Source organism: Martes martes (assembly GCF_963455335.1).
Source record: "Martes martes genome assembly, chromosome: 3".
Taxonomy (NCBI): Eukaryota; Metazoa; Chordata; class Mammalia; order Carnivora; family Mustelidae; genus Martes; species Martes martes.
This window is the reverse complement of record NC_137890.1, coordinates 162,533,484-162,561,136: the sequence shown is the minus strand read 5'-3', so window position 1 is coordinate 162,561,136 and position 27,653 is coordinate 162,533,484. Positions and strand designations below refer to the sequence as shown.

The 27,653-nt window shown below is 41.3% G+C and overlaps 1 protein-coding gene across 3 annotated transcripts in view; it reads right to left on the bottom strand.

The window, feature by feature from the left end:
* The window catches only part of DOCK10 (dedicator of cytokinesis 10), a gene marked incomplete at its 3' end in the record, with an annotated part of 267,236 nt that overhangs the window by 195,313 nt on the left and 44,270 nt on the right, over positions 1 to 27,653 (bottom strand). Inside the window, exon 1 of one of the 3 annotated variants that reach the window (XM_080798222.1) lies at positions 9,735 to 10,186. The exons of 1 other annotated variant lie outside the window; for it this stretch is intronic. In XM_080798222.1, the coding sequence (XP_080654348.1) occupies positions 9,735 to 9,896 (162 nt within the window). In that variant the 5' untranslated portion in view covers positions 9,897 to 10,186. Of the gene's footprint in view, positions 1 to 9,734; positions 10,187 to 27,653 lie in introns of those variants that run through there. One more of the 3 variants, XM_080798219.1, reaches the window with a different exon arrangement.

The following is a 27,653-nucleotide window of genomic DNA, read 5'->3' as shown; positions in this document are numbered from 1 at the left end:
GGCTTGCATTATATTTCAGTTGTACAAAGCCACACTTTAATATCTTCTTCAACGATACAAGAATAAAAACAATTCCCTCCATTGGTTGTTGTGGCAACAAGAAAAGATAACTGTGCGAATTTCTTAGTGAATTGTCTGACAAAGAGCTGGAAGTACTCACTAAAGAGCTATTATTTTGTGGACACTATTTCCATTCCTACTTTCTCTGACATAAAAAGGAGAATTTGATGATAGTCTGTGGGATAGTCAATCTGTTCCCCTCAAGTGCATGAAAACAAAGAAGGCCACTGGTAACACAGAGGTATCAATGATAGGGTTGCTGATAACTTACCAAATAAATCCATATTTTGTTTTCACTTGCTGGATTTCTATTTTGTAAGCTTTATGACCCATAAGACATGGTGTACATGCATTCATTCATTTATTCACCAAACCTTTCCTGAGTATCTATTTCTAGAAGAATTGAGCTTCCATAATTTGGAATTATTAAGTTTTTTACCTGTTATAAATCTGCAACAGAAAATCTACTGACATCTAAAAATGTTGAAATAACTTTAAAATGACAAATAAGAAAACTAATACTACACTAGACATGAACGAACTTGAATTTAAATAAAATCTTGAAAGAAAAAAATTGACAGAGGATACAGGTTTCTGCATCTTTAAGTTAATAATGTCAAATCTCCCTACTGAACTTAAAATCAGTTTCTTACTCTCTCAGTAACACCTCATGTTCTCCTTTTCTTTATTATTGTAGTGGTTTTAAATTCTAGTAATTTCTTTTAAGATCTTGTATATATTTTTTGTTCCTTATCATTTTTAAATGTGGCATAATTTGGTGAATGGGAAAGATGCAATATTCCTTTATAAATGATGAAAGGGGAAACAAGAAAAAACCCAAAGTTAAATGTCAGAAGAGTAGCAGTTGGTGGATAACACAGAAGAAAATCTCAAACACACAAACATTCTTCAACTATCTATTTGTGTGAATAGTCTATTCAGTAAGTATTGCAGTGCTCCAGGAAATAAACGAACTTTAAATTTCTATTTCCTTACATTCCGTGAAGCACAAATTAGGTTTCCTTCAAGCAGTTTAATTCTTTTTCCTAAAATAACTCCTTGGAGTATATTACATTTGCGAACTTTTCTTTGTTTCGACAAGACAATAAAGGAAATAATAACAGCTAAAAAAGTGACTTCTTACAAGGTTCCAGGAGCTATTACAGGTCTTTTACTTATATTCATTCATGGGATTCTTAAAATAATCCTATGAAATACTATGATAGGCAGAATAACAACACCCCTCCCCCAACCACCAAGGGTGTCCATGTCCAAAGCCCCAGAATCTAGGAATTTGTTATTTACATGGCAAGGAGGGAAGTAAGGCTGCAGATGGAATTAAGGGTGCTAATCAGCTGACTTTGAGAAGGACAGAATGTACTGGACTGTCCAGCTGGGTCCAGTGTAATTCTGGGATCTTTTGGAAGGGGAAGAGGGAGGTAGGAGAGTCCGGGCTCAGAGTGAGAGAGATGTCTGAAGATATCATGCTGTTGCTAGCTTTGAAGATGGAATAGGGCCAAAAATCAAAAGGCAAAAAAACATAAACAATAAAACCCCAAACAGATTCTCCCCTAGAGTCTCCAGAAAGGCATGCAACCCTGCCAATTTCAGCCCTATGGGACCCATTTTGGATTTCTGACTTCCAGCACTGTAAGATATGAATGTGTGTTGCTTTGAGCTACTAAGTTTGTGGTAATTTGTTACAGCAGGAATAGGAAACTGACAGAGATAGGTACCCTTTTTGTTCCCATTTTATGGAAAGCCAAGGCATAGAGAATTTATTTTTTTCAAAAGATTTTATTTATGTGTTAGAGAGAGAGAGAGCACAAGCAGGGAGACTGGCAGGCAGAGGGAGAGGGAGAAGCAGGCTCCTCACTGAGCAAGGATCCTGGGGCAGGACTTGATCCCATGACCCTGGGATCATGACCTGAGCTGAAGGCAGACACTTAACCAACAGAACCACCTAGGTATCCCAGGCATAGGGAATTTAAATAATTAATCCAGAGATCACACAGAAAGCAAATGATGTTTGGCTTTTAACCCTTGGCAAGTAAATAAAGTCAAGGTTACACATGGCATCCTCTCTCTCTTCTTAGCATCTATTTACTCCTCAAGTTCCAGCTCTATTGCCGCTTCCAATGGGAAACCTTCCTTGACTGTGTTGATGAGGTCGGATGCTCAAAAGATAACAGTGATAAGGTAGAACCCAGCTTTCATTTGAAACACTTACTATGGTTACAGTTTAACATTTGTTTCAGTCCTTTCTGTCTCCGCCAGCAAACTGTAAGCTCCATGAGAGCAGAGCAGCGGCTGTCTGCTGCTATTCACACCTGTCAGACACAAGGGCCAGCTGTCGCTCAGTTGTCTACTGAATTTTTGATGTTTAGGCCATGTAGCCATGATGAATTCACTTGAGCATATTGAATTTGTTGAACATGGTATTAAAGAATGAAATACATTTCAGCAGGATAAAGTAGATTATTGGAAATGAACTTCAAAATCCTAAACTTCTGCCCCTAAGTAAAAAAAATCAACTCTATGGAAATAAAATTTAAGAGACTACAACAATGATCTAGAAGAAATTTGTTGAAGCATGGGAAAATGCTATATTCATCATCAGTTTGCCAAAAGATGCATTTTGTCCTTAACTGTATTATTCACTGTTCACAAGATTTCATTATATCAAAGCCTGGTACTTGGGGATAAGCTTTAAATGTACACTTCTGGAAAGAAAGAAACAAACAAAAACAAATATAACCAGGCTTTTATATATTTGATTACTTTTAAAAGTTAAGGGACTTTTTATGACTGCTGATTTGTTGAGTCTATGCTTTTTCTAGTCATATGCCTGTATATTCCTCCTTGGTAATATACTCTTTAATCTTCAAGGTATGGCCTCTCCGAAAGCACTCAGATCCACTAAGAGTATAATGTTCTCTATATTTTTAATATATATTTGTATCTATCTCTTTATGGTCAAATTTGCTAACTGTGTTTTGTTGAAAGTTTTTGCATACCCCACCACACCTGCTTTCCTGCTTTTCTTTGCCATTGTGGTGCCTTTAAATTTTAAACATTACTTTTTTAGATCCCATACATTTTTTCTTTGTTCCTTATTATTTCTAAATTTGCATCACATTCAGAGAACTAGAAAGATGCAAGATCCTTTGGATGAGCTGATACCAGATGTAATCTGAATTTAGTAAGCCTTGGCCTCAAAGATTCGTGTTGCTAATTGGTAAGCCTCTGATCACATTCAATTAATTCTTATACCCATGGAGAAGCCATTCAATACATTTGTCCATCTTCTGCGCCTTTGAAATTCAACTCAAAACTAGGTCACAAAGAAGAATAACTGCTAAAGATTCTCTGTGCTTTTAAGATCCACATTACACCATCCATGCAGACCTTTTAAAATCACACTCATCTCACAAGCTTCCTTTCCCCGGGGAATCTTATATTAGTAGACTCAAGATTCAACCCCACTGAAATGAAATCAGAACATTCATTCAAGATTTAAAGTGTTTGGAAGCTGTTTCTTCTTCACATATTCTTTCAAAAAGATGACACTGGCAAACGTTAAAATCCCTTCGGTAATAAAGTTTTATTAAACTAGTATATTTATTATAGAATAAGAAGAGAGATCATTTTATTTCCTTGGAAATAATTCCCAGAGTATATTTCTCTCTGGTCCTTTATTCATAGGACCCTCATTGGTGTCTCTCTTCTGGCCACACTCACCCACGCTCTTCTGGCCAATGTACCACCCTTTTGGGGTGGGTATGGAACAAATAAGGTAAAACGCTGATTGACTAATTGGAGAAAGAGAGAGAGAGCACACACAAGTAGGAGGGTCAGAGGTAGAGGGAGAGAGAGAATCTTCAGCAGACTTCGAACTGAGCATGGAACCGGATGCGGGGCTCCATCTCATGACATTTGAGACAAAAGCAAGAATGGGAGACTTAACCAACAGAGCCATCCAGGCTCCCCAGTGAAACCCTGATTTAAAATGGTCACCCAGAAGATAAAGATCTCTCATCAGCACAATGACCTAGAGTGGATCTCTGGTGCTCTAGGTTAGCCAGTCTACCTATACGCCTCTGGCTTTGACATAACACTCACTAGTTTACAAAATGGTTTCATAAAAATAAACATTCCAGTTCTTCCAACAGACAGGATAGATAGTATCCCCCATTTAACAAACCTAGCTCAATGAATCAACACATCCAGAGAGACTTAAGACTGACACTGGCCTTCTGAGCCCAAATCTTGAATTCATCATTGAATCACAGCAGTTTTCAGACATTCGGAGGAATGGAAAGTGCCCAGGAAAAACCTAAGTTCCTTTGTATGTAGTTAGGCAGAAGAGCAAATACACGGCAAATCAAAGGTACAAACCAGTGAGTTTTCTTTCTGGTCGAGCCCACATCATCCACCAGAGAAAACTTTTCCTGTAGAGGGTAACTACTTCAGCCTTTCGGAGCCATTTATGGTCTCTCTTGCATAGTTTTCTTTCTTTTTTGTTTTACATAATTTTACAACTGTGAAAAGCATTCTGAGTTCACAAGCCATACAAAAACAGACTGAGGGCAGGATCTGACCCAGGCACCGTAGCTGATCAGGGCCCTGGACCTGGCATTCCAGAGCACCAACCAATGACTGGTAATGCAGATCTCTGGGCAGTAACTGAAATTCCCTGGCCCTGAAATGTTTATCATGTAAGTGAACATCCTCGGCTCACAGAAGAGACTTCACCTCTCTGACTCACCACAAGTTTAAGCTAAGTGATTCCCCCTGTCTTTAACTAACATTAAAAATAAAGCCATGTCTGACTTGCTCTATACACTAGATCTTTGGTGTTCCCAAATTTACGTGTAATGGTTTCTACTACTTAAAATTCTCATGGATTTTAAAAGTCTTTGACTTTTACGTTGAGACCTTGAGTCTTGTGTGTAGGAGCTGGTTATACAGGGAGAGAGAGAGAGAGACCAGCAGCCAGCCTGGCACTAGCTTCCTGCCCTTCTCCTCTGGTGTCAAGTCTACCCTCCAGTATGTGAACAGATAGTTACGCTTTTGCAAGAGAGGGGGGCAGAGTGGGGAATAGGAGAACAGGACTTAAAATGGAGGTCAACTGCCTAAGAAACAGCAGATCTACATCAACTTCATTAGTGTCTGAGACCTTTAATGAAATATGTTATAAAGGAAGTTAAAAAATAATTGACAAAAAGATTTGTTACTTCTCCCATCAGAGCAAAAAAGTTTGAGTGAGAGATACATCAGCTCTGAGAGAATTTCCTTTTTTTTCCCCAGTTAAACTTGATTGCATTTTAATAGACCATTTTAATAGTCTCAGAGGTGAGGATTCATGCGTTCCTTGTAAATGCCAAAGACCTACAATAGTCTATTTTGATGTTTCCCAAGGCATTCCCTTTCCACTTTGGATCACATTTCCAAACTACAGTCAATGCCAGCCCAAAACTTATCTCTGTATGAATTCAAAACCTGGACTATAGGAGTGAGATTCTTTTGTATAATGAACATCTCGAGTGCCAAAGCCTTCCCAAGAGTATCCACAGTCACAACTTTGTATTTATTTATTTATTGTAGTAGCTTTCTCCATCCTTAACTTACTTCTGGACGTTTCAATGAAGAGTTAAGTAGGCAGCTTTATCAATGGAGCTTTTGATATCAATTACTTAAAAGTTTCAAAGAATCAACACTCCTTATATTCAGTTTTTAGTCTATAAAATGAATTGAGCTGGGCACCACTGAGGCATAAAGCAGACCTAGCTCCTACCTATATGAGGTTTGCTGTCTACCAGTGAGATAAGAAAAATACATGAATACTATATAAAAATAAGTAATTAAGAGTTCAATGAATAGCTCAAGATATGATTAACTGCAAATATACACTTTATTACAGAAAACTAGAAAAGAGATCATTTATTCATTCATTCATTTAATTGGTATTTATGTTGTGTCAGACATTATATCTCCTCTGTAGACTGTGCCTCGGAACTCAGACTTGTATACCCAAATTTTTTATCTGAAATCTCCATATAAGGACATTATATGGACAGACATTTCAAACTTAACATGTCTTACAGTGAACTTAGATTCTCTTGCCAAATCTTTTCCTGCAGTCTTCCCCATTTGAAAGGCAACTCAGTCCTCTGGTGGTTAAGGCCAAAAAACAAACAAACCTAAACCCAAACCAAAATACCACATTCATCCCTGAGTCCTCTCTCTTTCTCACACTTTCTGTTGAATTTGTAAACAAAATCTATTGGCCCTACTTCTGAAATGTATTTGACTCCCCACATCTCACAACCTCAACAACTACCATTCAGGCCTCAGCTGGGATCACGTGATAGCTTCAGGATTAATGGTGACCTTGGTTCAACCCTGGACCCTCTGCAACCATAGATCCTGTCACCCTCCCAATCAAGGCCACCCAGATGAACAGGCTTGCAGATCAGAGAGCACTTAAAATCTACCAGACATGGATCTAAGCTCTTTGCAAGTATTACTGAATTCTCACAAGAACTTTACACTGTACAGACTATTACTCTCTGTGTTTTATCAGTGGAGAAACAAAGTCACAGGGAGGGCAAGTCATTTGTCAAGATCACACAGCTGGCACGTCGGAGAGACAGGGCTCAAGTCCTGACATTCTGGCCCAGGGTCTTGGTTTCCGGGATACCTCCTTCCAGTGGCTTCCCTTCTCACTCTTGGGAAAGCTCCCTCCAAGTCTTCATGATGGTCTTCATGATCTGTCCCCCATTACCTCAATGACCTCACCTTCTACTACCTCTCTTTGGCTTGCTTGGCCCCACTGGCCTCTTCACTGTGCCCAGACACCCTTAGTGTCTTCCCAGATTAGCAACTTCTGTCCTGGCTTGTCCTTCTGCTTTAGACATTTTCCCACAGACAGTGGCATTATTCATTTCCTTACCTACTTTGGGTCTTTCCCAAATGTCACTTTCTTAGTTATTGAATATCTCCCTTAACGAACATCTTAACTAATATATCTAGACGTGATCCTAAACACTTAACATATATTTTACTTCCTTAAACCCTCAAACCAGCTCTGGGTTGATGGGACCGTTACCCCATCTTACAGATGAGAAAAAGAGAAATGTTAAATAATGTAGGGAAGTTCACATAGCTGATAAGTGATGAAGCCAAGATTCCAACCTAGAGGCTCTGGCTCCCAAGTTTGTACTCTCTCTCTCTCTCTCTCTCTCTCATCCTCCCTCCCTCTCCCCACCCACCCCTCACACACACCACACGCACACGCACATGCAACATACAAATTTGGTGTCTAACAGGTGATACAAAAATGAAAGAGAAAAAAAAATCAGTTTGTTCAGAAGCTTGGAGCCAGAGTAAGAAGATGATTAGCTTATCAGTGTAAAGAAGGACAAGAGGTGAAGAGTGCAGATTATCAGTTTCCAGAGCCATGGTTCTCTGGATGTCATCCATGGGGCTCCTCCATCAGAAATGCTTAGAGGGGGCGCCTGGATGGCTCAGTGGGTTAAGCCTTTGCCTTTGGCTCAGGTCATGATCTCAGGGTCCTGGGATCAAGTCCTGCATAGGGCTCTCTATTTGGCGGAAAGCCTGCTTCCTCCTCTCTCTCTCTCTGCCTGCATCTCTGCCTACTTGTGATCTCTCTCTGTCAAATAAAATAAATAAAATCTTAAAAAAAATAAAAGAAATGCTTGGAGGTGTTTGCTAAGAATGCAGATGTTCAGGCTGAACTCCACACCTTCGTATATAGAGTCTCTGGGTCCAGAAGCCTAAGGATTTGTTCATACATAAGAATTCCTAGGTGATTTTAAAGCACATTAAAGTTTTTGAACTGCTATTTGGAAGATAAGGAATAATTTCATTGATTTAAATGTGTACATTAAACATCACAATGCTAATATGGCATTTCCATAACAACAACATTTGGGAAATGTACTGTCAATGTAAAATTTTGCAACTCAGGACAGGGATCTTTGGTGGGTTTGCTCATGGGTGGATTCCAAATGCCTAGGCTGGTGCATAGTGGGTCACCAATTAATAGCTGTTGAATGCATTAATTTAGAGAGGCCCAGAGGAAACTCTTAAGATGCACAATGATTCTGTATTAGCATATTTTACTATGAGTGGTCGGAGATTTCCATCAGACTTCTCATAAAAATTCAGTTATGTCCTTATTTCCTTAGAGATATGAACAGAGTGGAAATTATACTGCCTTTTGTAATCCTTGATCTAAGTGTGACTTGAGGGTGTAGCATTTAGTAGCTGTGTGATGTGAATAAGATATTCAATTTTTCTGAAGCCGTTTCCTTTACCAGTAAATTGATCCTCATTCAATTTAATGTCCATAAACTTATTATATAAATTAAAGGGATCCTTGAAAAAATAAGGCATTGTTATATTTTTTTTTCTCAAATTTCTACCTGCCAAATTTTATAGTTTAAGTGGTAAAACTGGAAGGGGCAGGAAGTTTAATGATTGAGATGGCATAAGCAATACACATAACTATAGAATGTTACTGTCATTAGTAAGAGTTAAACTTGGGGGGAAGAATCTCAAATTCTTTTAAACTTAATTTGTGAAAAACTTATGGGACTAATAAGTATGATGTTATTCCCACATAGTATTTCCTCCTAGAGAAAATCATAGCCCAATAGTTTAAGAATAGTACTGCCTTTTGAAAATCAAATAGCGATTTGTTGGAGAAACTGCCACAGAATGGTATAGGTTAGTATTCTGTCACTTAGAGAGGCACAGCCCAAATCAAATGACTTTCATTTAAAAACTTTTAGTGTAACAGGTACTTTCCATTCATTATTTACTACATCCTTGATAGTTAAACACTGAAACCTAAGAGGAAAAAGTCGATTGTGCTGAAACCATGCAACGTCTCCCCAATTTTTGAAACATTAGCACACCACCTCCATCCAAAGATGCGATTCCAGTGACTAAGCAGATCTCTCCCTGAACCTCAAGCAAGAAAAGACGCTACCCTCTACTTTTTTTCTTGTTGATAAAATAGGTGCACAAAGAGGGAGTAACATTGTCTTGTATAAGCAAAGCACAGACAGAAATGTTATTTGACAAATGGCAAGAGACAGCCTTCTAATTTAAACACCATGCATTCCACAAAATTCTCAAAAACTTTATTCTGATTTATGCCTAACTTAAGCATTTTTAAAGGCATTCCCATCGCCGGGTCAGAAATGAAAGTTCCAAATACCTGGAAGTTAAGCCATTTAGCTCCTGACACCTATACAACTGGATTGGTTACATGTGATCAAAAACTATGTTTGGGGCTCTTCTTTCAAATTAGAGACACAAAATAAAATCCACTGAGACCAAACTCCCCAAGTTCTCTTTTTTTCTCTGCACAGAAGCAAATAACAGCACACAGAATATGAGGCAGAAGAGAATTTCTAATAGACCGATAAATTGCACACTTCGTGACAGATCTAAGAGAAGGCTAATCGGCTCTGAATGATGGAAATAGTTTTAAAGATTTCCCCCACATTGTAAAACACAGTAGTAAACTCTAGGTCGTACATTTCTTTATCTGAAGCTGAACACCCCAAACCCTAAATTGCAACCTCGTCTCTATAATAACAGTTCCATCCACTAAGGCTGCTTTGCCACAAATACCATACCATGATGATGAGGGTTCTGGGTCTACTCATTTCATCGTCACTTTCCAGAGGCAAAATTTCGTGGGATGGTTCCTCTTGGCGTCGTCTACAAATGTGTGGACAGCTCCTCTGGACCACAGAACGAAAAGCTTGAAGCAGAACAATGCTGGCAGAGCAGCCCATTGCTGCATCTTGGAGCCACAAAATAACTTCTATGTTGATGCTATGTTTGAGAAACAGTGGCTCCTTGTCCCTGAAAACAGCCTACATTGCAGCTGCAGCCAGCTCACTCTCCAATCACTTCCTTGAGCTCTGATCATCTGATCACCGCCAAATAGCTTGGATGCAGAGATGGGAAAGATTTGATCCACTGAAACTGAACACGCTCAGGAATATTAGAGCATTTCGCCCGGAGAGTTGTTTCTCAATTCATTTCAAGAACATGTTTCCTGTTCATTACAATGATTCTCTCTGATTCCAGTTTCAGAGGTCTGAATAAATATACCTTTTTCCCTCAGACACTCAAACAAATCACTCTTTTTCAGACTAAGCAACTGAAAATCCAACTCCACATTGACAATTTCCCAAGGCAAATGGGGGGTCCCATAAAGAGTGAAAAGGATTGTTTTCTTTTTAACTGTAAGCACTTCTGTAAGGAAATTTTGCTAGACACCTCACAAAGTGATGGGGGTTTTACTTTTCATAGCTCCTAAGTTCCAGAAATGAAATTGGCTCATCCGAGATGCCGAGCCCGCCGAATCAGAACGACTTACCAAAAGCATGCACACATTAACCAAGCCCACGTGAGTGACACCAGAGTTACCCCTGTGAGTCCCTTTCAATAGTATGGTTGTTCTGTTCCCACACACGCAGTTCTGCAGCCTAATACATTTTTATATTTACATAGGCGGCTTGCGGGGCTGGAAATATCTCTATCACTGAAGTCACTTGGTGAGTTCTGCCAAGCTGACCCCTTAGAAAAGGCAGTTGTAAAGCATTTTCACATCCTATCGGTAAGAATTCAAAGCTTCACGAAGGACTTTGAGGTCTTCGGTAGTTAAGAGTCTAGTATTCCCTGACTCCTGCGAGACTAGTCACTTAGGAGGGAACCAAAGAGATGCTTAGAAATCACGTGACCTGCTTGGAATGGCTTCAAGATCTAATGGTATACTGTAAGAGAATAGGACAACAGGGGATGCTTGCACTAAAAATATCTCACAGCAAATGGATTTTGCTTACAAATGAGGAAAGTATGAAATCCCCAGTAGGATTTTCAATGTCGGGATCTTTCTGTCAAGCTAATCCTTCCACTGTAACTCTCAGGGATTCAAAGTAGAAATGTTTTCTTTGGTTTCTGGGCTCCTCAGTGCAAAGGGTATTTTGCAGGAAGTTTGCAGTAGGTTTGTTTTGCTATGAGGCGTGGCCACTCCAGCTCCAGCAAAGTCGCTCTCACAGAAGCGTCTTGCATGATGCTCAATTAGGCATTAATTGCTCAGTAATCTGTCACAACACAGCATTATTTAATTGGTATGTTTGCCAGAGAAGTAAAACATTTTTTTTTTCTTTTAAGAGGTACTGGCTGCCAGTAGTTTTTCATCTCCCTCTGTTTTGAACAAACATATTTTAGTGCTGCTGGAAAAAGAAGAAAAAAATGCTAATGGTGCTGGCAAGTCCCCTAACCCCTCTGGACCTTTGTCAGAGTGCCCGGGTGCTAATCTAAACCATTTCTACTCCAAACAACTGGGACATTTATTGGAGAGAGGCTACAATGTAGCCTGTCTGGCTTGTGTGCACCGAAAAAAAAAAAATATATATATATATACATATACATATATATAGTGTCCACCAGAGACAAAGCAGAAAGTGGGCTTCCATGATTATGAAAGTGTCTTTTCTTTCTTTTCTTTTTTTCTTTCAAAGATTTTATTTATTCTTTTGACAGAAAGAGACACAGTGAGAGCAGGAACACAAGCAGGGGGAATGAGAGAGGGAGAAGCAGGCTTCCCGCCAAGCAGAGAGCCTGATGCAGGGCTTGATCCCAGGACCCTGGGATCATGACCTGAACCGAAGGCAGATTCTTAAGGATGGAGCCACCCAGGTGCTTCGAAAGTGTCTTTTCCAATATGATACAATTGCTTCTCCAGGTTCCTACTGTGCTTGCGCCACCACGACCACACCCGTGACATGGGACTCTCCAGTTTTTCCCTTAGGGTCTGGTCATCTGCTCAGGAATGAGCAGGTTGGATGCAGCAAGGTACTGACTGGAGATCGTTAAACATTCCACTAGCTTTAGTCGGCAGTGGGAAAGAGATCCTCTGCCGGACACCATAGGCTTGGAGGGGACAGGAGAGTCCACATCCCAGACTCCTATCCAGGCACCTCTCTCTCAATCCGGCTCTCCTCGGGGGTGGCTTTTGGAGTCAGATGTTTTGGCAGATGCTGAAGTCTTTGGGGGAAACAGACGAGATGCTTTCTAGCTATTAGAGTCCTGTTTTCATCGATCCCCCTGTTGCCTCAGAGGGATTCACCCCATTATTGATGGACTGCTGTGGGGCTTTCAATCTTCTCTGTCTCGCTTTGTCTTTCAATTTCCATCATCAGGGAAAGGGAGCCTCCAAAAATTAGTTTCTTGGGAATTCAGTACACGCTATAGTTGCCCAATGGACAAGGGACCATCAGGACAAAACACAAGGAATAGCAGACATATAAGCCCAACTTTTCTTATGAAATATTTTAAACATGTAGCAAAGTTGCCAGAAAGGGGTTGAATTCTGAGTTCTAAGTTTTACATAGTAAATTAAGTTGGGGAGGGGGTGGGTCAAGAGGAGATAAAAACGAACCTGACGACCGGACTCCTACCCTCTCATATTTGGCATTCATGTTTATACACATATATATTTTTAAAGATTTATTTGCTTGAGAGAGAGAACACACACCCATGCCTGTGAGTCGGGGGAGGGGCAGAGCGGAAGGGACAAGCAGACTCTGTGCTGAATGGGGAGACCAGAGGAAGGCTCCTTCTCATGACCCTGAGGTCGTGACCTGTGCCAAAATCAAGAGTCTGACATTTAACAGACTAAGCCGCCCAGGCACCCCTATACACAGGAAATATTTAAAAACAAGGTGAAACTGAAAAAATTAAATTAAATGAATTTTAAAAATTATCTACAAAAAAATAAGTAAAATTCTAAGTTAAAAAATAAATAAAAACAAGGTGGAAATCCTTTACAGATCTCTGCTATTTTCATTTGAAGTATTAATAAGACAAATCATTAATTTGGCTTTCAAGCATCAAATGTGCATAGCCTCACTAGTTGATAACTTTTAGAGACTCTCTTTGGGCTCATTTACCTCCTTCTCCTAATTGGGTTTTATTTTATGATTCACCAAGATGTTTAGCAAGATTTTTTACCTTATTGTCATAGATAAGGACATAATGTCACTAACATCTGTAAGACTGAATTTTCCAAATAAGTGGTGGGAACTAGATTTCACACACACATAAAACATCATATATATGTGAGTGTGTGTGTGTGTGTGTGTGTGTTTATACACATATGTTATTTTATAAATGTGTTCATTCATTCAGCACTCATGCAATATTAAAAGCATGTACAGTGAAAAGCTTTCTTGTTTCAAAGCAGAGATGATAGCTTATCTATGAAATAGCCTTAGTGTAGATAGGAAGTGGAAGGGAGTGGGGGTGATTATTGATAAGGTTGTATTTATACTTATTGATAAGGTTATGCTTACGCTTACACTTATTGATAGAAAGTTAACTGTAGGAAGACAAAGTAAGTAGCTTTGGAGAGTAAAGGATGTGTGTGTGTGTGTGTGTGTGTGTGTGTGTGTGTATGTGTGTGTGTGTGTGTGTGAGAGAGAGAGAGAGAGAGAGAGAGAGAAGAGAAGAGGGAGAGAACCAAAAGGAAGAATGAATGAAGGAGCCGAGTAAAAACATTTCCAGAATATCCCTGAACACTAGGATCACTCTTGCTCTTGTCTGGGACAGCTGTTCACCCAGCCATACATCTCTTTTTAAAAAGTCCTGACAAATGAATTTCATTTTTAGAGCTGTTTTAGAAAATCTTTTGGACCAAGAATCATCTGATTCTAGATGTTGATATTTCTGCTGTTGGAAGAAAACATCCAAAGATCTTTTGACAACAAGAAAGGAAAATCCATATTTAATTTAAATAAATGATGCCTATTAAGAGTGTTGGACTGTCTCAGCTTCATTAAATTATGCAAGAGCTATATGTCTAAATGTAGCTTGAGATGTAGGCCGGGTTGGACTGGAGTGTGCTTAGGCACCGTGGAGGTGAAGTGACACTCCTCTCCCACCCAGAATGTGCCCTGAGGCCTCTGAGTCTCCTCTGGCTCAGTGATAGATCTATTTGGAGGGAGTGAGGTTTTTCTCATCTTCCTGTGTCAAGCTCACTGACAGCTCTTGCTGATAATAATATGTTGTCTTATAAAAACAAACAGAAGCTCAGATCAAAATACTTCAGCTGAGAAGTGAAGATTAACTTCACTGCTGCTTCTTGGACACCCCTGATGCTGCCCAGCTTCGTGTTTAAGCTGTTGTGAGCTGCTGGTCACTATTTAAAAAGGTGAATAGGGCCATGACTAGATCTCACTTATGAACAGAAATGTACGATTGGGATTTTGAGAGTACAAGATCTTGTCTACAAAAACTACATTCCAACAATCACATCTCCAGTGAATTGTCAATCCCCCAGAGATGGGTTCTCAACTCCCCACCCCAGGTTAAATTAAACCTACCTTTCTGCCTGCATCCAAACAAAAAGGTTCTGAAGCCACTTAGGACCTACTTCTCATTGCACCTGCATGTCCCAGGCTGGTAGAACATGGTTTCCACCATATTTGGAGTGTAGGTGGGCTGACTTCAAATTCAAGAGTCTGAATGAAGTATGTTTGTGTCCTTCTCTTCTTCCCCAAGTCCAAATGAAATGACATTACAAGGCAGTGTAGAGGGAACATATTGATTACAAGAGCAAGAAAAGGGTGAAGCTCGGGGACATTTTCAGTAGATGAGAGTTTTCTGGAAATATTTCTGAAAGACAAAAAGTGAATGTCTGGGTGATGAACATCGGGGAGGGTATGTGCTATGGTGAGTGCTGTGGTCAATGCTCTGCCACGTGTAAGCTGTGTGACCTTGAGCAAGCGGCTTAACCTCTCTGAGTCTCAATAGTATTCCCTATAAAATGGAGCTAATTCTATATGCTTACACTTAACTGAGAAGATCAATACAGAGCCTGACCCATAGTAATCATTAAGGGGACAGGTGTGATGCTGCCTCCCCTAATGGTAACAGCAGAGGCTGGTCTTCTCACTCTCAGCCTCTAGGCTCAGCTTACATGTGACAGTGCCTCGGAGAGGCCTCGCCTGACAGGCCTTACCTGAAAGCCCTGAACCTCGGTCCTTATCACTGCACTCTGTGGGTTTCCCTCCTAACACACAAGTCGACATTATATTCTGACTGGTTTAATATTTTTTTAAAAGATTTATTTATTTATTTGAGAGAGGGAGAAAGAATGTGAGCAGGGAGAAGGGCTGAGGGAGAAAAGCAGACTACCCACTGAGTAGGGAGCCCAACATGGGGCTTGATCCTATGACCCTAAGATCATGAGCTTTGCTGAAACCAAAAGTCAGATGCTTAACCAACTGACCCCCGAGGTGCCCCCTGATGGGTTTAATTTTTAGGCGATGTCTGTCCCTCTCTGTAAGAGCTGGGGCTATACTTACTTGGTTCGCTTTATGCCTGGTGCTTACCATGAAGTGAATAATAATGATGATGATGATGATGATGCTGATACTAATAATAAAGCAAGCCCTTCTATTGTACTTATTATGTGCCAGGCAATTTACATGTATTGTTTTATTTACACCTCACTCTACAAGGTAGTGCTTTGATCACCTGCATTTTACAGCTAAGGAAACTGAGGCACAGGAAAGTTAAGTGACTTGCTCAGAGAATCATACTACATGGGAGAACTAGAATTTGAGTTTAGCCAGTCTGGCTACAGAGACCGATTTTTTTAAAAAAGTAGACTGTTATTTATTTATTTATTTTTATTTTTAAAAATTGTTTTCATATAATAAAAATACTTTTTTTTTTGTGTTATGTTAGTTACTATAAAATACATCATTAGTTTTTGGTGCAGTGTTCCAAGATTCATTGTTTATGTCCAACACCCAGTACTCCATGTAATACGTGTCCTTCTTAATACTGACCACAAGGCACACCCATCCCCTCACCCTCCTCCCCTCTAAAACCCTCAGATTGTTTCTCAGAGTCTACAGTCTCTCATGGTTCGTCTCCAAAAGATATTATTTATTTATTTGAGAGAGAAAGAGAGAGCAAGAGAGCGAGCGTGTGTGCACACATGTGTGTGGGGGAGGGGGAGAGGGAGAGGAAGAAGAAGACTCTCCGCTGAGCAGGGAGGCTGATGTGGGGGGCTCAATCTCAGCACCTTGGGACTGGAACTTGGGATCAGACCTGAGCTGAAGTAAGGTGCTTCACCAACTGAGCCACCCAGGTGCTCCTCCAGAGTGCGAATTTTTAACCAGTCCAAATGTCCCATTTATGCCAAGTAAGCCTTGTGTCTTCCAAAGGTGGAAAATACCAGAAAAAACTTCAGCACATGGCAGGTTGTAGTGAGGTAACCTTAGAAAATCTCCTTTGAGGGTTGGTATGTCTCTCATAGGAAAATCTGTGATGTTTCCTTGTATGAGATTTTCAGAAAGTAGCTAGCAGTCTTAGAAGACTGTTTTGGGGTGATCCTTTAAATTACATTTTGATGGGAATTCAACACATTTATAAATGTAATGAATTTGATAAGAAAAGAATTTAAAAACGGATTTGTTGTGTGAAGTGTTCATTGGCACTCATCTATCCAAATTGGCTATAAAAGCCTATAGTGATGATATGGAAACGTGATTGGGTCCCTTCATGTATCATCTATCCTTAACTGATGTAAGATGTTGGTTAACACTGAAATGTGCATCCCCACCCAGAAAAGGGGCTACTTTACATCCATCAAGAACGAAGCCATCACCCCAGGATGTCCCTTGTGCCTGGACATGTCAAAGAGGAAGGTGGCTGCCACTCATTCTCCAGTCTGCTGGAGGCTGACAGCCTGGACACCTCACTGTGGCACTGGGAACCGGCCACCTGCAGGTCTGGGCTAGTGTGAGCATCGTTGTTGGGGGGGGGGGGCGGTGAATAGCAAGCTGGTCAGACTGCGGCTACCTCAAGAGCTTTGTCAAACCTTCCCCACCACCAGAGGTCATCTCTGCAGACTCGGGGAAAGAGTGGAGGCCAAGACAGGGAGTAGAAAGCCCCATGTGCGCCTTAGGCGGTAATGCATCTTTTCCACCGGAACTCAGTGATTTGCGGAAGGAATGAATCAGTCAACATGTGATAAAAATCAGCTTCCCCTCTAATTCCTCCTGCCCACCATCATGATCATCATCAAGTCTGAATCTTATTGGGCTTCTCTGTAAATTTCCCAGAGGCTCACAAATTGTTCCCAAGAGAAAGTGACCCCAAAGGAGAAGAATCCCCCTAGATTAAAGGCAACTGCAGATGTACCCCACTCAGACTGAGGAAAACCTGGTCAGCAGGCTTAGCCATTTTCCAGGGTAGGGATTAATGAGAATCTTTCTCCTTGCTTCATTTCCAGATGGGTAAGCCCCCTCAGCCATAGAAACTCCAATGGTAAGGAGAGAGTTTATCAGTGCTTTCTTAGCTAAGAAAATGGCAAACACAACCCAGTGATGGGATCCTCCCTAAGGCATTTATCAGCTTGTGTCTCTGCCTCTCCTGGCCTCTTCTCAAGAACTTGGGGCACAAATCTATATTGATAGTGACCCTTGCCCTCTTTTCCCCATATTCGTGATTTCAGAAGGGTTCACTTCTCAGTGTCTTGTACTTCATTCTCACTTAATTAGAGTGCCCCCTCTTCACAGGAGGCATCTTTCCCACATGATGACATTTATTGAGTTGTACAATTAATCACTTTGGAAACAAGTGCACTGTTCTTCCATTTCAAAAATCCAGGAGCTATCGCCAAGTTCCCCTTTATCCTCCCTTTCCTACCTCGGGCACTGGTGCAACTCAAAGCAGACGAGTTTTGTTGGTGCATTAGAGGCATCAGGAAATGATCCTTGGGTGCTCTCTAAGGCAGCTTCCCCATCAACAGCCTTCTGCAGCCCGTGAGGATAGTTTAAATGTTCCATTAATATTATAGCTCACATTTCTCGGGCTTTAAGTTTGATTGAACTCTTCCAGGGTCAGAATAAACTGTTTATATCCTTAATAGAAGGTATAGGGCAGCAGGTAGGCAAAGGCTCAGGAAGCAGTCGGCCAATTTCAAATCCCTGTTGAGTCACTTATGACCTTTGTGACTCTAAGCAAAATGTGAAGCCTCAGTTTTCTCTTCTGTTAAATGGATGAGTATTCATGAGGATCTAATGTCTGTGTCAGTGCTTGTCACAGTAAGAGACCCATGGAAGTCTTCAATGCACATCACTTAGTTACCAATAGAAAAAAAATTTCAGATATTGCTTGCTTTTTTCCCTACCCTTTCCACAAATTGTATTTTTAAAAAAGTCTCCTGACTGCTTCTTGCCCAGGAACACACAATGTTCCCTGTGTAATGGAGCAACCGGGGGTGGTGCGTATGTCTCCTCTGTGCTTTGAAGTGAGCTCCCATGATAATGTGAGATAATTTCCATAATCCCTTCTCAGTCCCCTTCATTGAATAAACAAATTTGAAATAATATAATTGTTAATTAATTAATGGTCTCTTAATTAATTAATAATTAATGTAATTATTATTTAATTAATAGTCTCTTACTCAGAGACCATTCATTTTACAATCTCAACTATTCTGATCACAACCAAGTCCTGAGAAGGAACAACAACAACAAGATTTTTTTCAGGGCCAGAAAGAGAGGCTTCCAATTCATGAATCTATGAAGCTTCGGTTGGGGGGCGGGCAGCCTGGAGAAGGAGTCTTCATACATTCACCACTTATAGCCACTTATGAAGGAATCTAAAGAGCTCGCTAAATGAAGCTTGCAGTGGCCTTTGACCAGAAGCAATATAATTCTGACCTGCTCTGGTCCAGTGGGAACTGGAAGGATGTGCCTGCTGAAGTCAGGAGTATAGACAGTTGCCTGACTTCTTCCAAGGACTGTGGTAGGCCCAGTCACTAAACCAGCCCCCCAAGACTCAGCTGCCAGATGATGGGGCTTGTGTTGGGGGACAGGAGTTCTAGTTTGGTTTCTAGAAAGTGATTCAGAGCAATGACCATGAGCATTGGAGCTGAGGAGAAGGGAGTCTGAATTCTCTGAGTCTTATTTTTCTCAATTGTCCAGTGGAACTAAGATGACCTCTTTTGCAGAGTTATTGTAACAAAATACACTATGTATAAAATATTGGCCAGATGCTTGGGTGGCTCAGTGGGTTAGGTGTTTGCCTTCGACTCAGGTCATGATCCCAGAGTTTGCGCTCCCTGCTCAGTGGGGGAAACTGCTTCTCCCTCAGCCTGCTATTCCCCCTGCTTGAGCTCTCTCACTCTCCATCAGCTAAATAAATGAACAAATAAATCTTAAAAAAAATAAAATAAAATATTGACATAAATAGCATTTAGTTATTCTTTTGCCACTATTATTAATAAACTAATATAAATGCCATTATTCTAAGAAAGTGCCAACAAGGGTGAGTAACAGTCACACAAATCAAGGTTTGAGGCGAATACAGTCACACGTAAACAGTAACTCAAACAAAGAAGACAGCCTTGGCACTAGATTGAAATGTCAAGGTCAAGAGCCATGTGAGGCAGGAAGTATCACTGTTTCTTCTTCACCAGCCAATGAGTCCAGGGTACGTGGTGGGGCCAGATTAACTTAGGTTATGAGCCCTGCCACAAAAGAAAGGGACACATGAAAGACAGTCTGACGAAAATGAAGAGAAGAAATCAATATCCACAATATCTGGGGCAAATCATGTTGGGGTCTTTAACACCATAAAGGATGTAAATTGCATGGTGTTCAAGCTCCGACAATAATGAGTGATCCCAGCAAGTATGCTGATGCATCAGAGAAAGTCAGATGATGCCCAGTGGCCAGTTTCAGATGGAAGAGGAAGCTAAGAAACATGCTACGTTCATTTCCACTAACCACTTCCAATTTTTGAAAGTTTATGATTAAATGGGGTAAATTTGGTTATCTTCACAAGTTGACTATGTAAAAAATATTCTCAGCAGAGGCTGAATAAATGAGCCGTTAACTGTACGTTCAGTACTTGTTCTATTTTGTTTTCTATGTTCATTTTTCCCCCTTTGAATTGTGACAGGAATTAGCCACCCACATCCTAAACATTCCAAGTTAAATCTAGTTTACAATAATCACGAACTGCTTTCCAAACATGAAAATGGCAGTGTTTTAAGTCATTTGCAAATGTGCCTCCCAAATCATTTAGAGACGAAAAGGGTGCTGTCAACCTGAGCTAATTTCAACTCCACATTCTTCACCAGGACTCAGGGGAAAGGCGTCTTAAGGTCCCTACAATGCACCCAGGCTCAGTGTTTTGCAAGAAACTCGGACAAAGCAAGGTTTAAACCCAGCGGGAGTAGGAAGGGCAGAGCTGTAGTCAGAGGATTAACTTGATAAGATAATGTCCAGCTTCTCTTTAAACCCTAATCTGCACAATGTGGATTCCTTACATCTGTGTTCCTATCAGCTCCAGTTTCTGCTCCCGACAAATGAGGCTACGGCGGTTCTGCTAGAGGACCCTCATAACCCGTATTCTAGCCTGATATTGATGGGAAAAACAGTGGTTGGAGTTGGTCTGATCTGACACGAATTACAACTTGAAGACGAGTCTTGTCACCTCTCTTAAATCTGATTGTGCCTGTCCATAAAATTCAAGAGTTAGGACAGACAGTCCCAGGCTCCTTCTAGGTCTAGGTCCAATGGCTTCATCTAACCACAAAATTCAGAGAAAAGACTACCAACTGATGTGTGGACTTTGGAATGAAGGGGAGGATAGGAAGGGTTGTTGCTGGTATATACCACATTCACCCCCTCACCATTTTTTTTTTTTTTAAGGCAATACTGCACATCATAAACAGTGATGAAAAAGAGGTAGAAACGCTCTGACGAGTTAGAAGGGCAAGGAAAATATTGGAAATGAGGGAGGGGAAAGAGGTCCAACCAAACTCATTTCCTTTTCTTGGAGTTCAAGTCATTGCCAAAGAAGCCAGGAGGACTTTATCCCACAGGCTCCCTGCCCTGATCCAACCAATTGACAGCATCATCACCCCAGTGAGCTCTAATGGGTACAAAGCAAAGCTCTATGGAGTAGGAGCAGAGTGCTGGGATGGTAACCATAGGACTCATCTGGTAGTTCTTTGGAGGTATGATCATTTTGTTGTGTAACAGACCTGAATTTGTCATTACCTGGATTTGTGACCCTAAGCAAATGACCTTTCGAGCTTTGTTTCCATTTCAGGGAAACGGGGATGCTAAAATTTATTCCTACCTTACATAATGATGGAGTAAATGAGATAATCTGAATGAAGCACTTAACCTTGTGCCTGGGACATATAAATAGCAAAGCTCTATTGTTTGTGAATTCAACTCAGGAACTTCCATAGTTGACAGTTATATGCCAAGTGAGCCAAAAGTGCCTTTCACTGCTGGGTGGCGTTAGTGTCATGGCAAGGCAGAGAACCTCCTGTAGATAAAGAAATCTCTGAGCTCCCAGCATTTGAGAACAGAAGAATGCAAGACAGAATACAGGATATTCATGTTTACCCTTCAGGCAAAGTATTGTCATCCTGTTTTCTATTCAAGAGCAGGAAGGAACAAGAGGGGGACTCACATTTCATAATGAAAGGAACCGAATTTTGCCTACAGAATGTAACCCTCCCTTCCCTTAGCCCACTCTGACCCCCACACAACAAGAACACCAGAGCCCTGCCCTGCACTGAGGGACAGGCTACAAATGCCCCACCCAGCCTGTGACCATCTTCCCACCAGTCCAGACTAGACATTCCTTACTGGAGCAAGAAGTAAAGTAGCCCAGCTCAGGTGGCCAAGCCTCCGGCGGGCAAAGGTGCAGTCTGAATGGTGATTTTCCTTAGGGAGGCTGGATTATGGCTGAGATCCTTAGCCATCGTGTTGGTGTTGCGTGGTGTTTAAGAGCTTTGAAAAGCTCTTGCACCTGGCCATACACGGATTTTCTCAAATTCAACCTCACGTGCCCTTAGAGCTTTAGAAATACATGTGTGATCAGGATAAAATTCTATTACACTCCTCAAAGGGAATGCGAAATATCCTAATGCAATCTTAATAAAGGTCTAACTCCTACCCGACAGAGGGATGAAGAGAAGGAATTTCCTATGAATATACTTTGAATTTTTTTTTAAATCATCCAGGCAGTAATTGGGGTTCATCATTCAGTGTATTTCTACATTTCTTTTTTTAAAGATTATTTATTTATTTATTTATTTATTTATTTATTTATTTATTGGACAGACAGAGATCACAAGTAGGCAGGGAGGGAGGCAGAGAAAGAGAGGAGGAAGCAGGCTCCCTGCAGAGCAGAGAGCAGAGAGCCCAATGTGGGGCTCGAGCCCAAGACCCTGGGATCGTGACCTGAGCCGAAGGCAGAGGCTTAACCGACTGAGCCACTCAGGTGCCCCTATACTTTGACTTTTAAAGCATAACTTATTACTACACATCTACGAATAAAGGTACTGACATTTCAGATCAGTTTGTAATTCACGACTATATAAAATTTATTTTTGAGTTATCAATTTATATTATGACCACCTTCATAGGAGCTCATGATGACGAAAGATGGAAAATCAAGTTTAACTTGGTCATCAGAGGCAGTACATGTAATGTACTAGTTTGGTAGGACTAGGGAAAACTTCAGCCTTGTTATGAGCCAGGTCTGTCTCTCACTAGCTTGATAATCTTCAGCAATTTATATAATCCCCTGATTTCAAACCCACCACAAAGGACCGTTGTCAGAATTAAGTGAGGCAATACACATAAAAGTATATATGCACTACTAGGTATTTACCTCAAGAATACAAAAATACTAATTCAAAGAGATACTTGCCCCCCGAAGTTTCTAGCAGCATTATTGATGATAGCCAAAGTATGGAAGCATCCCAAATATCCACTGACTGATGAATGGATAAAGAAGATGTGGTGTGTATATGCAATGGAATACTATGTAGCCATACAAAAGAATGATCTCTAGCCATTTACAACATGGATGGAACAAGAGAGTATCATGTTGAGCAGAATAAGTCAAAGAAAGAAAAATACCGTGTGATTTCACTCATATGTGGAATTTCGTAAGCAAAGCAAAGGTGGACGAGAGAGAGAGAGAGAGAGAGAGAGAGGCATACCCACGACATGAGACTCTTAACTATAGAGAACAAACTGCTGGGCACCAGAGAGGAGGTGGGTGGGGGGAGGGGGGAAATAGGGGATGGGGATGAAGGAGGGCACTTGTGATGAGCATGGGGTGATGTAGGGAAGTGTTGGATCACTATATTGTGCACCTGAAACTAATATTGCACTGTGTGTTAGCTTGCTGGAATTTCAATAAAAACTTAAAAAAGAAAAGTACATACCTGTTAGGTCCACAGTGACTCTGGAACACTGCTGAAAGATGAGATCACCTGGTACTGATGTAAAGCCATGGTTTCAGGTTACTACTATTTCTGTTTAAAGGCTGACAAACTCTGGACAAGAGGGTGTGCAACCAGAGGAGTCTGCTGGCGCGCGACTTTCAGTTATGAGAGGAAATAGATATTGATACATGGGTGAGGAATGAGACATAAACCGTGAGACTTTCAGTTAATTCACTGTTTGCAAGATGTGAAAAGTCATGGTGGCTGCATTTTTGGCTTTTTTTTTTTTCTTGAGATAAAGGTGTTGCCATCAGATTGAAGGTTTTAAAATAGGTATTTCTGGGGCACCTGGGTGGCTCAGTGGGTTAAAGCCTCTGCCTTCAGCTCAGGTAATGATCCCAGAGTCCTGGGATTGAGCCCCGCATCGGGCTCTCTGTGAAGCAGCGAGCCTGCTTCCCTTCCTCTTTCTCTGCCTGCCTCTCTGCCTACTTGTGATCTCTGTCTGTCAAATAAATAAATAAAATCTTAAAAAAAAATAAAATAGGTATAGCTTACACTCTTGGCCATAAACTTGCTTTACCATGAAAAGGACACCACTGATTTTTCAAACTTCAATTTTTACAAAAACCGAGTCTCTTGATATCAGATGAACTTGTACATGGCACAGCTGTTCTCAGGCATTTGAGGCAGTTATGTAATCGATACCATTTTCTTCTTTGGAATCGATTGTGGCATAATTTGAGTCAACTGGTAAGTTGTCCAAAATACATGGCTGGACCATGACTTGGCTTAACCGTTTCTTGTTTTTAATAAAAATCTTGTCCAAGTCTTTTGCACTAAGCTGCCCACATCTTCTATTCCTAAAAGTAAATTTCTCTTATGTCTCCTATTCACTCGAGCAAGCACCTCACCTCTCTCTCTATTACAGCCCCACGTGGTGAAAGCTCCCCTTCTTTCTGGTGTCTCCAATCGGGCACCCTGGGGCCTGGTGGCCACTGCGAGTGGGGATGGGAATGAGAGACAATAAGCTACAGAATATCAGAAATATCAAAACTAAATAGCAGAACTAATTTAGCAGTAGAAATGAACCTTAAGGCCCAGGCATCCATTAAAACTTCAAAGGGACTAGTAGTAAACATGGAGCCAAACACAGTGATTTCCATGCTGGCATTGTGAGGTTTGATACTTGTGTCCCAGTCTTGGCTCAGACATTTATCAGCTCTGTGACAGTGGAGGAGAGACTTAACTTCTCTGTGTCTCATCTGTCAGCTGAGGACAGTAAGTGCAGCAATAGTTAGTCTGATCATATAATTGTCCGAACCAGGACCCTCTGAAGGTGAAAGAGGGTGCTACCAAGAATTACGGTAAGACAGCAGGCATAAATAGGAGCCATGTACAGAAAATACTGCGCAGGGTGACTTCGGTAATATTTTCTAATGTCTATGTTTGCTGTGAAACTCAAATAAGCCAATCCATGTGAAATTAATTAGCCAAAATTTGGGCATAATAGCGTCAGTAAGTGTTAGCAATATGAGTGGGACTACTAGTCAAGGGGTCCAATCTGAACAATGCAAAAGTAAAAAACACTGAACAGCTTTCAAACTTGGCTCTGCATGAAGGTTGGCTGGCTTGTGGGTAGATCACATTTCAGGATGGGAGGGGATGCATGCCACAGACATGAGCGGAGGTACTGAGGTGACTTTCCAGGATAGGTGGGGTGGGGTTGAAGCAGGCAGAAGCAGATGGAGATCAGGCTGCACTCCTGTAGAGAAGCTGGAGTGAGGGACAGGAATAGGATCTGAAGCTTCACCAGCCACACTGACTTCAGATTAGGGGCAGATGAAAGCAAAGGAGAGTTCCCCCTCCGTGTTCATGTGGCTTCCCACAAACTTGGTTTGCTCTATACCTGAGATCCCTAAATCCTCACTTTCAGCTTCAAAATCTACTCCAACCCCAAATGCCTAGGCCAAATTCCCTCTAGAGAGTCTCCTCCCTTCTAGAGAGTCTGCTCCCCACTAATGCCACACTGCCCTTGGGCTTTTGTTTCTGAACCAGCTCTGCCATGTTACTCTCCCTTTGCTTTTAGTTGCCCGTTTCCCCCCTCCAACATTGGGGTGGTCTCTGTGGCCCCCCTTTTCATGTGTGAAGGGCAACAATGCACAAGCACACATGCACCTGCTGATGGCGGACAGGAGTCAGAGAGCAGCCCGTGCGGAGAACACATGTGCGACCCAGGGCTTGATGCCATAGGAAGCTAATCTCACGAATGGAGAGCCCAAGATGTAAAGTCCGGAGCTGCTTGAAAGCCGGGGAAAACCAGAGTAGAAGCCAGAGAGAGAGAGAGAGAGAGAGAGAGAGAGTCATTTCCTGACATGCCATGTGGTCCCTAGCCACAGATGGAATTTTGGATCTGAAGACAGATTCCCAGAGGGAAGACTGGTGTCCAAAAGAGAATGGAGATCCCCAAAAGGCTCCAGAAGAGCGAGCAGGATATGAGTGTGTAGGCGTGGGACAGGACAACATTCTGCTCAACAAACACATCGCTCCAGCTGTCTCTTGCCTCTGTTTACCACCATGTGGATTCAAAAAGCTGTGAGGCTCTGAACCCTCGGATCTCCTAGAGATTCGTAAATCTGTTCCTGTATTTCAGTTCCTAGTGTCACCCCACCCGACGATCATTCTTAGCACTTTTGATCTCATGGTATTCCAAGAAATGGAATGGCAATCTCTTTACTAGAGTGGATCTGAAACGAAATGATCTGAAAAAGGGCGACCTCTTTATTAGTGTTCTGCCGATTGTTAAGTTTTCCATATATTTCCTTGATATTTGCCTCTTCCGCTGTCTGAGTCAGCTCAAGCAGATGAATAAAAATGAATGAATAAGTAGCCAACGAACTTACTAAAGTGATTCAGAAGCCTCTGGTTTTCCTTGGCTCAGCACCTTGGTGTTGTTTGTATTATTGTTGTTTTTCTTAAGTATTCACTCCGCATCCCCCTAACGCTCCCTTGGGGTCAGAGCAAAGGAAGCTTCCCCTCGTCAGACCTTCTCTTCCAGCCTCTTGCTCCATGGACCGTTCCTCTCCCCTCCGCTGGCTTTTCCCCTTCAGCAACATGGAAACTTCTCCCACATATTAAATAAACAAACAAGAATAAAACCTCCTTCAGCCCTGAAATCCTCACGGCCACAGCGCCGTCTCGCCGGCTCTCACAGGCCAAGAAAGACCCAATTTCCCTTCTTCCTCTTCTCCCACTTGCTCTTGACTCAGAGTGACTGACGGTTCACATTCATGCCACTGCACCGCCATCCAAGGGTCACCAATCAGCCTCTGGTATGATTTTTATAAGGAAAAAAGATGAAGTTCTCTGATGTGTTTCATTCTCTTACAAAAGTGTTGCTCTTGACATCTCATTCGGGGTATGAAGTTCCTTGTGAAAACCTTCCTCAGGGTGGCTTTAGCGTGGTTATTCTAGGAAATGAGGTTCAGCTCAGTGAGGTGTTAATATGTCAACTTTCCTTCCTCTCCCTTCCTTTTCCTTCCTAGTAAACATGAGATGAAGGAATGGAGGGAAGAAGGAAAGAAAAGGAAGATGTTTTCTCCATTTAATGAATATTTCTCCATTTAATAAATATTTACCAGAGGCCAGCCTGTGTCAGCCTCTACCCCAGGCCCTAGGGACAGAGCAGTGAACACAAAGACCAAAGAACTAGCCCTTTGGAGCTTGCATTCTGTTGTAAATCGCAAATAAAATGTGATTACCTCTTAAAAAATATGATCTATAAACACCATAAAGGTATTTTTGGTGGATTCTTTCGCCTAAAATGATCATTGTCTGGTTTGACACTGGTGATTTCAGATAAGAAAAATTAAGCCCAAATATGTAACTTTTCCTAAGGTTCACAGCTGGAGAGTTGCAACCTCAAAACATGCAACAGAAAACATTGCAAGTTACCTTACTTCATGCCAAGCCCTGGAAAAGCTCAGGGATGTATTGAAAGCTTTACTATGTGAGATGTAATAGCTTCCCCCTGATCATTTTTCTTGACTGATGTCACCAAGCACTGAAACAGTCACTGTGGAATTGGTAAGTGACCTCAAATTAGCAGATGACGATGTATCAAAGGATAAGAGAATGTGACTTTTCATTTCATTCACCTTGTACGCATAAATACAGCTGGAACCAGGAACAGATTTGTGGTGAGTTTTCTGAGACCACAAAAGTTATGTCCTATCATTTGTAATAAAGCACTAGGATC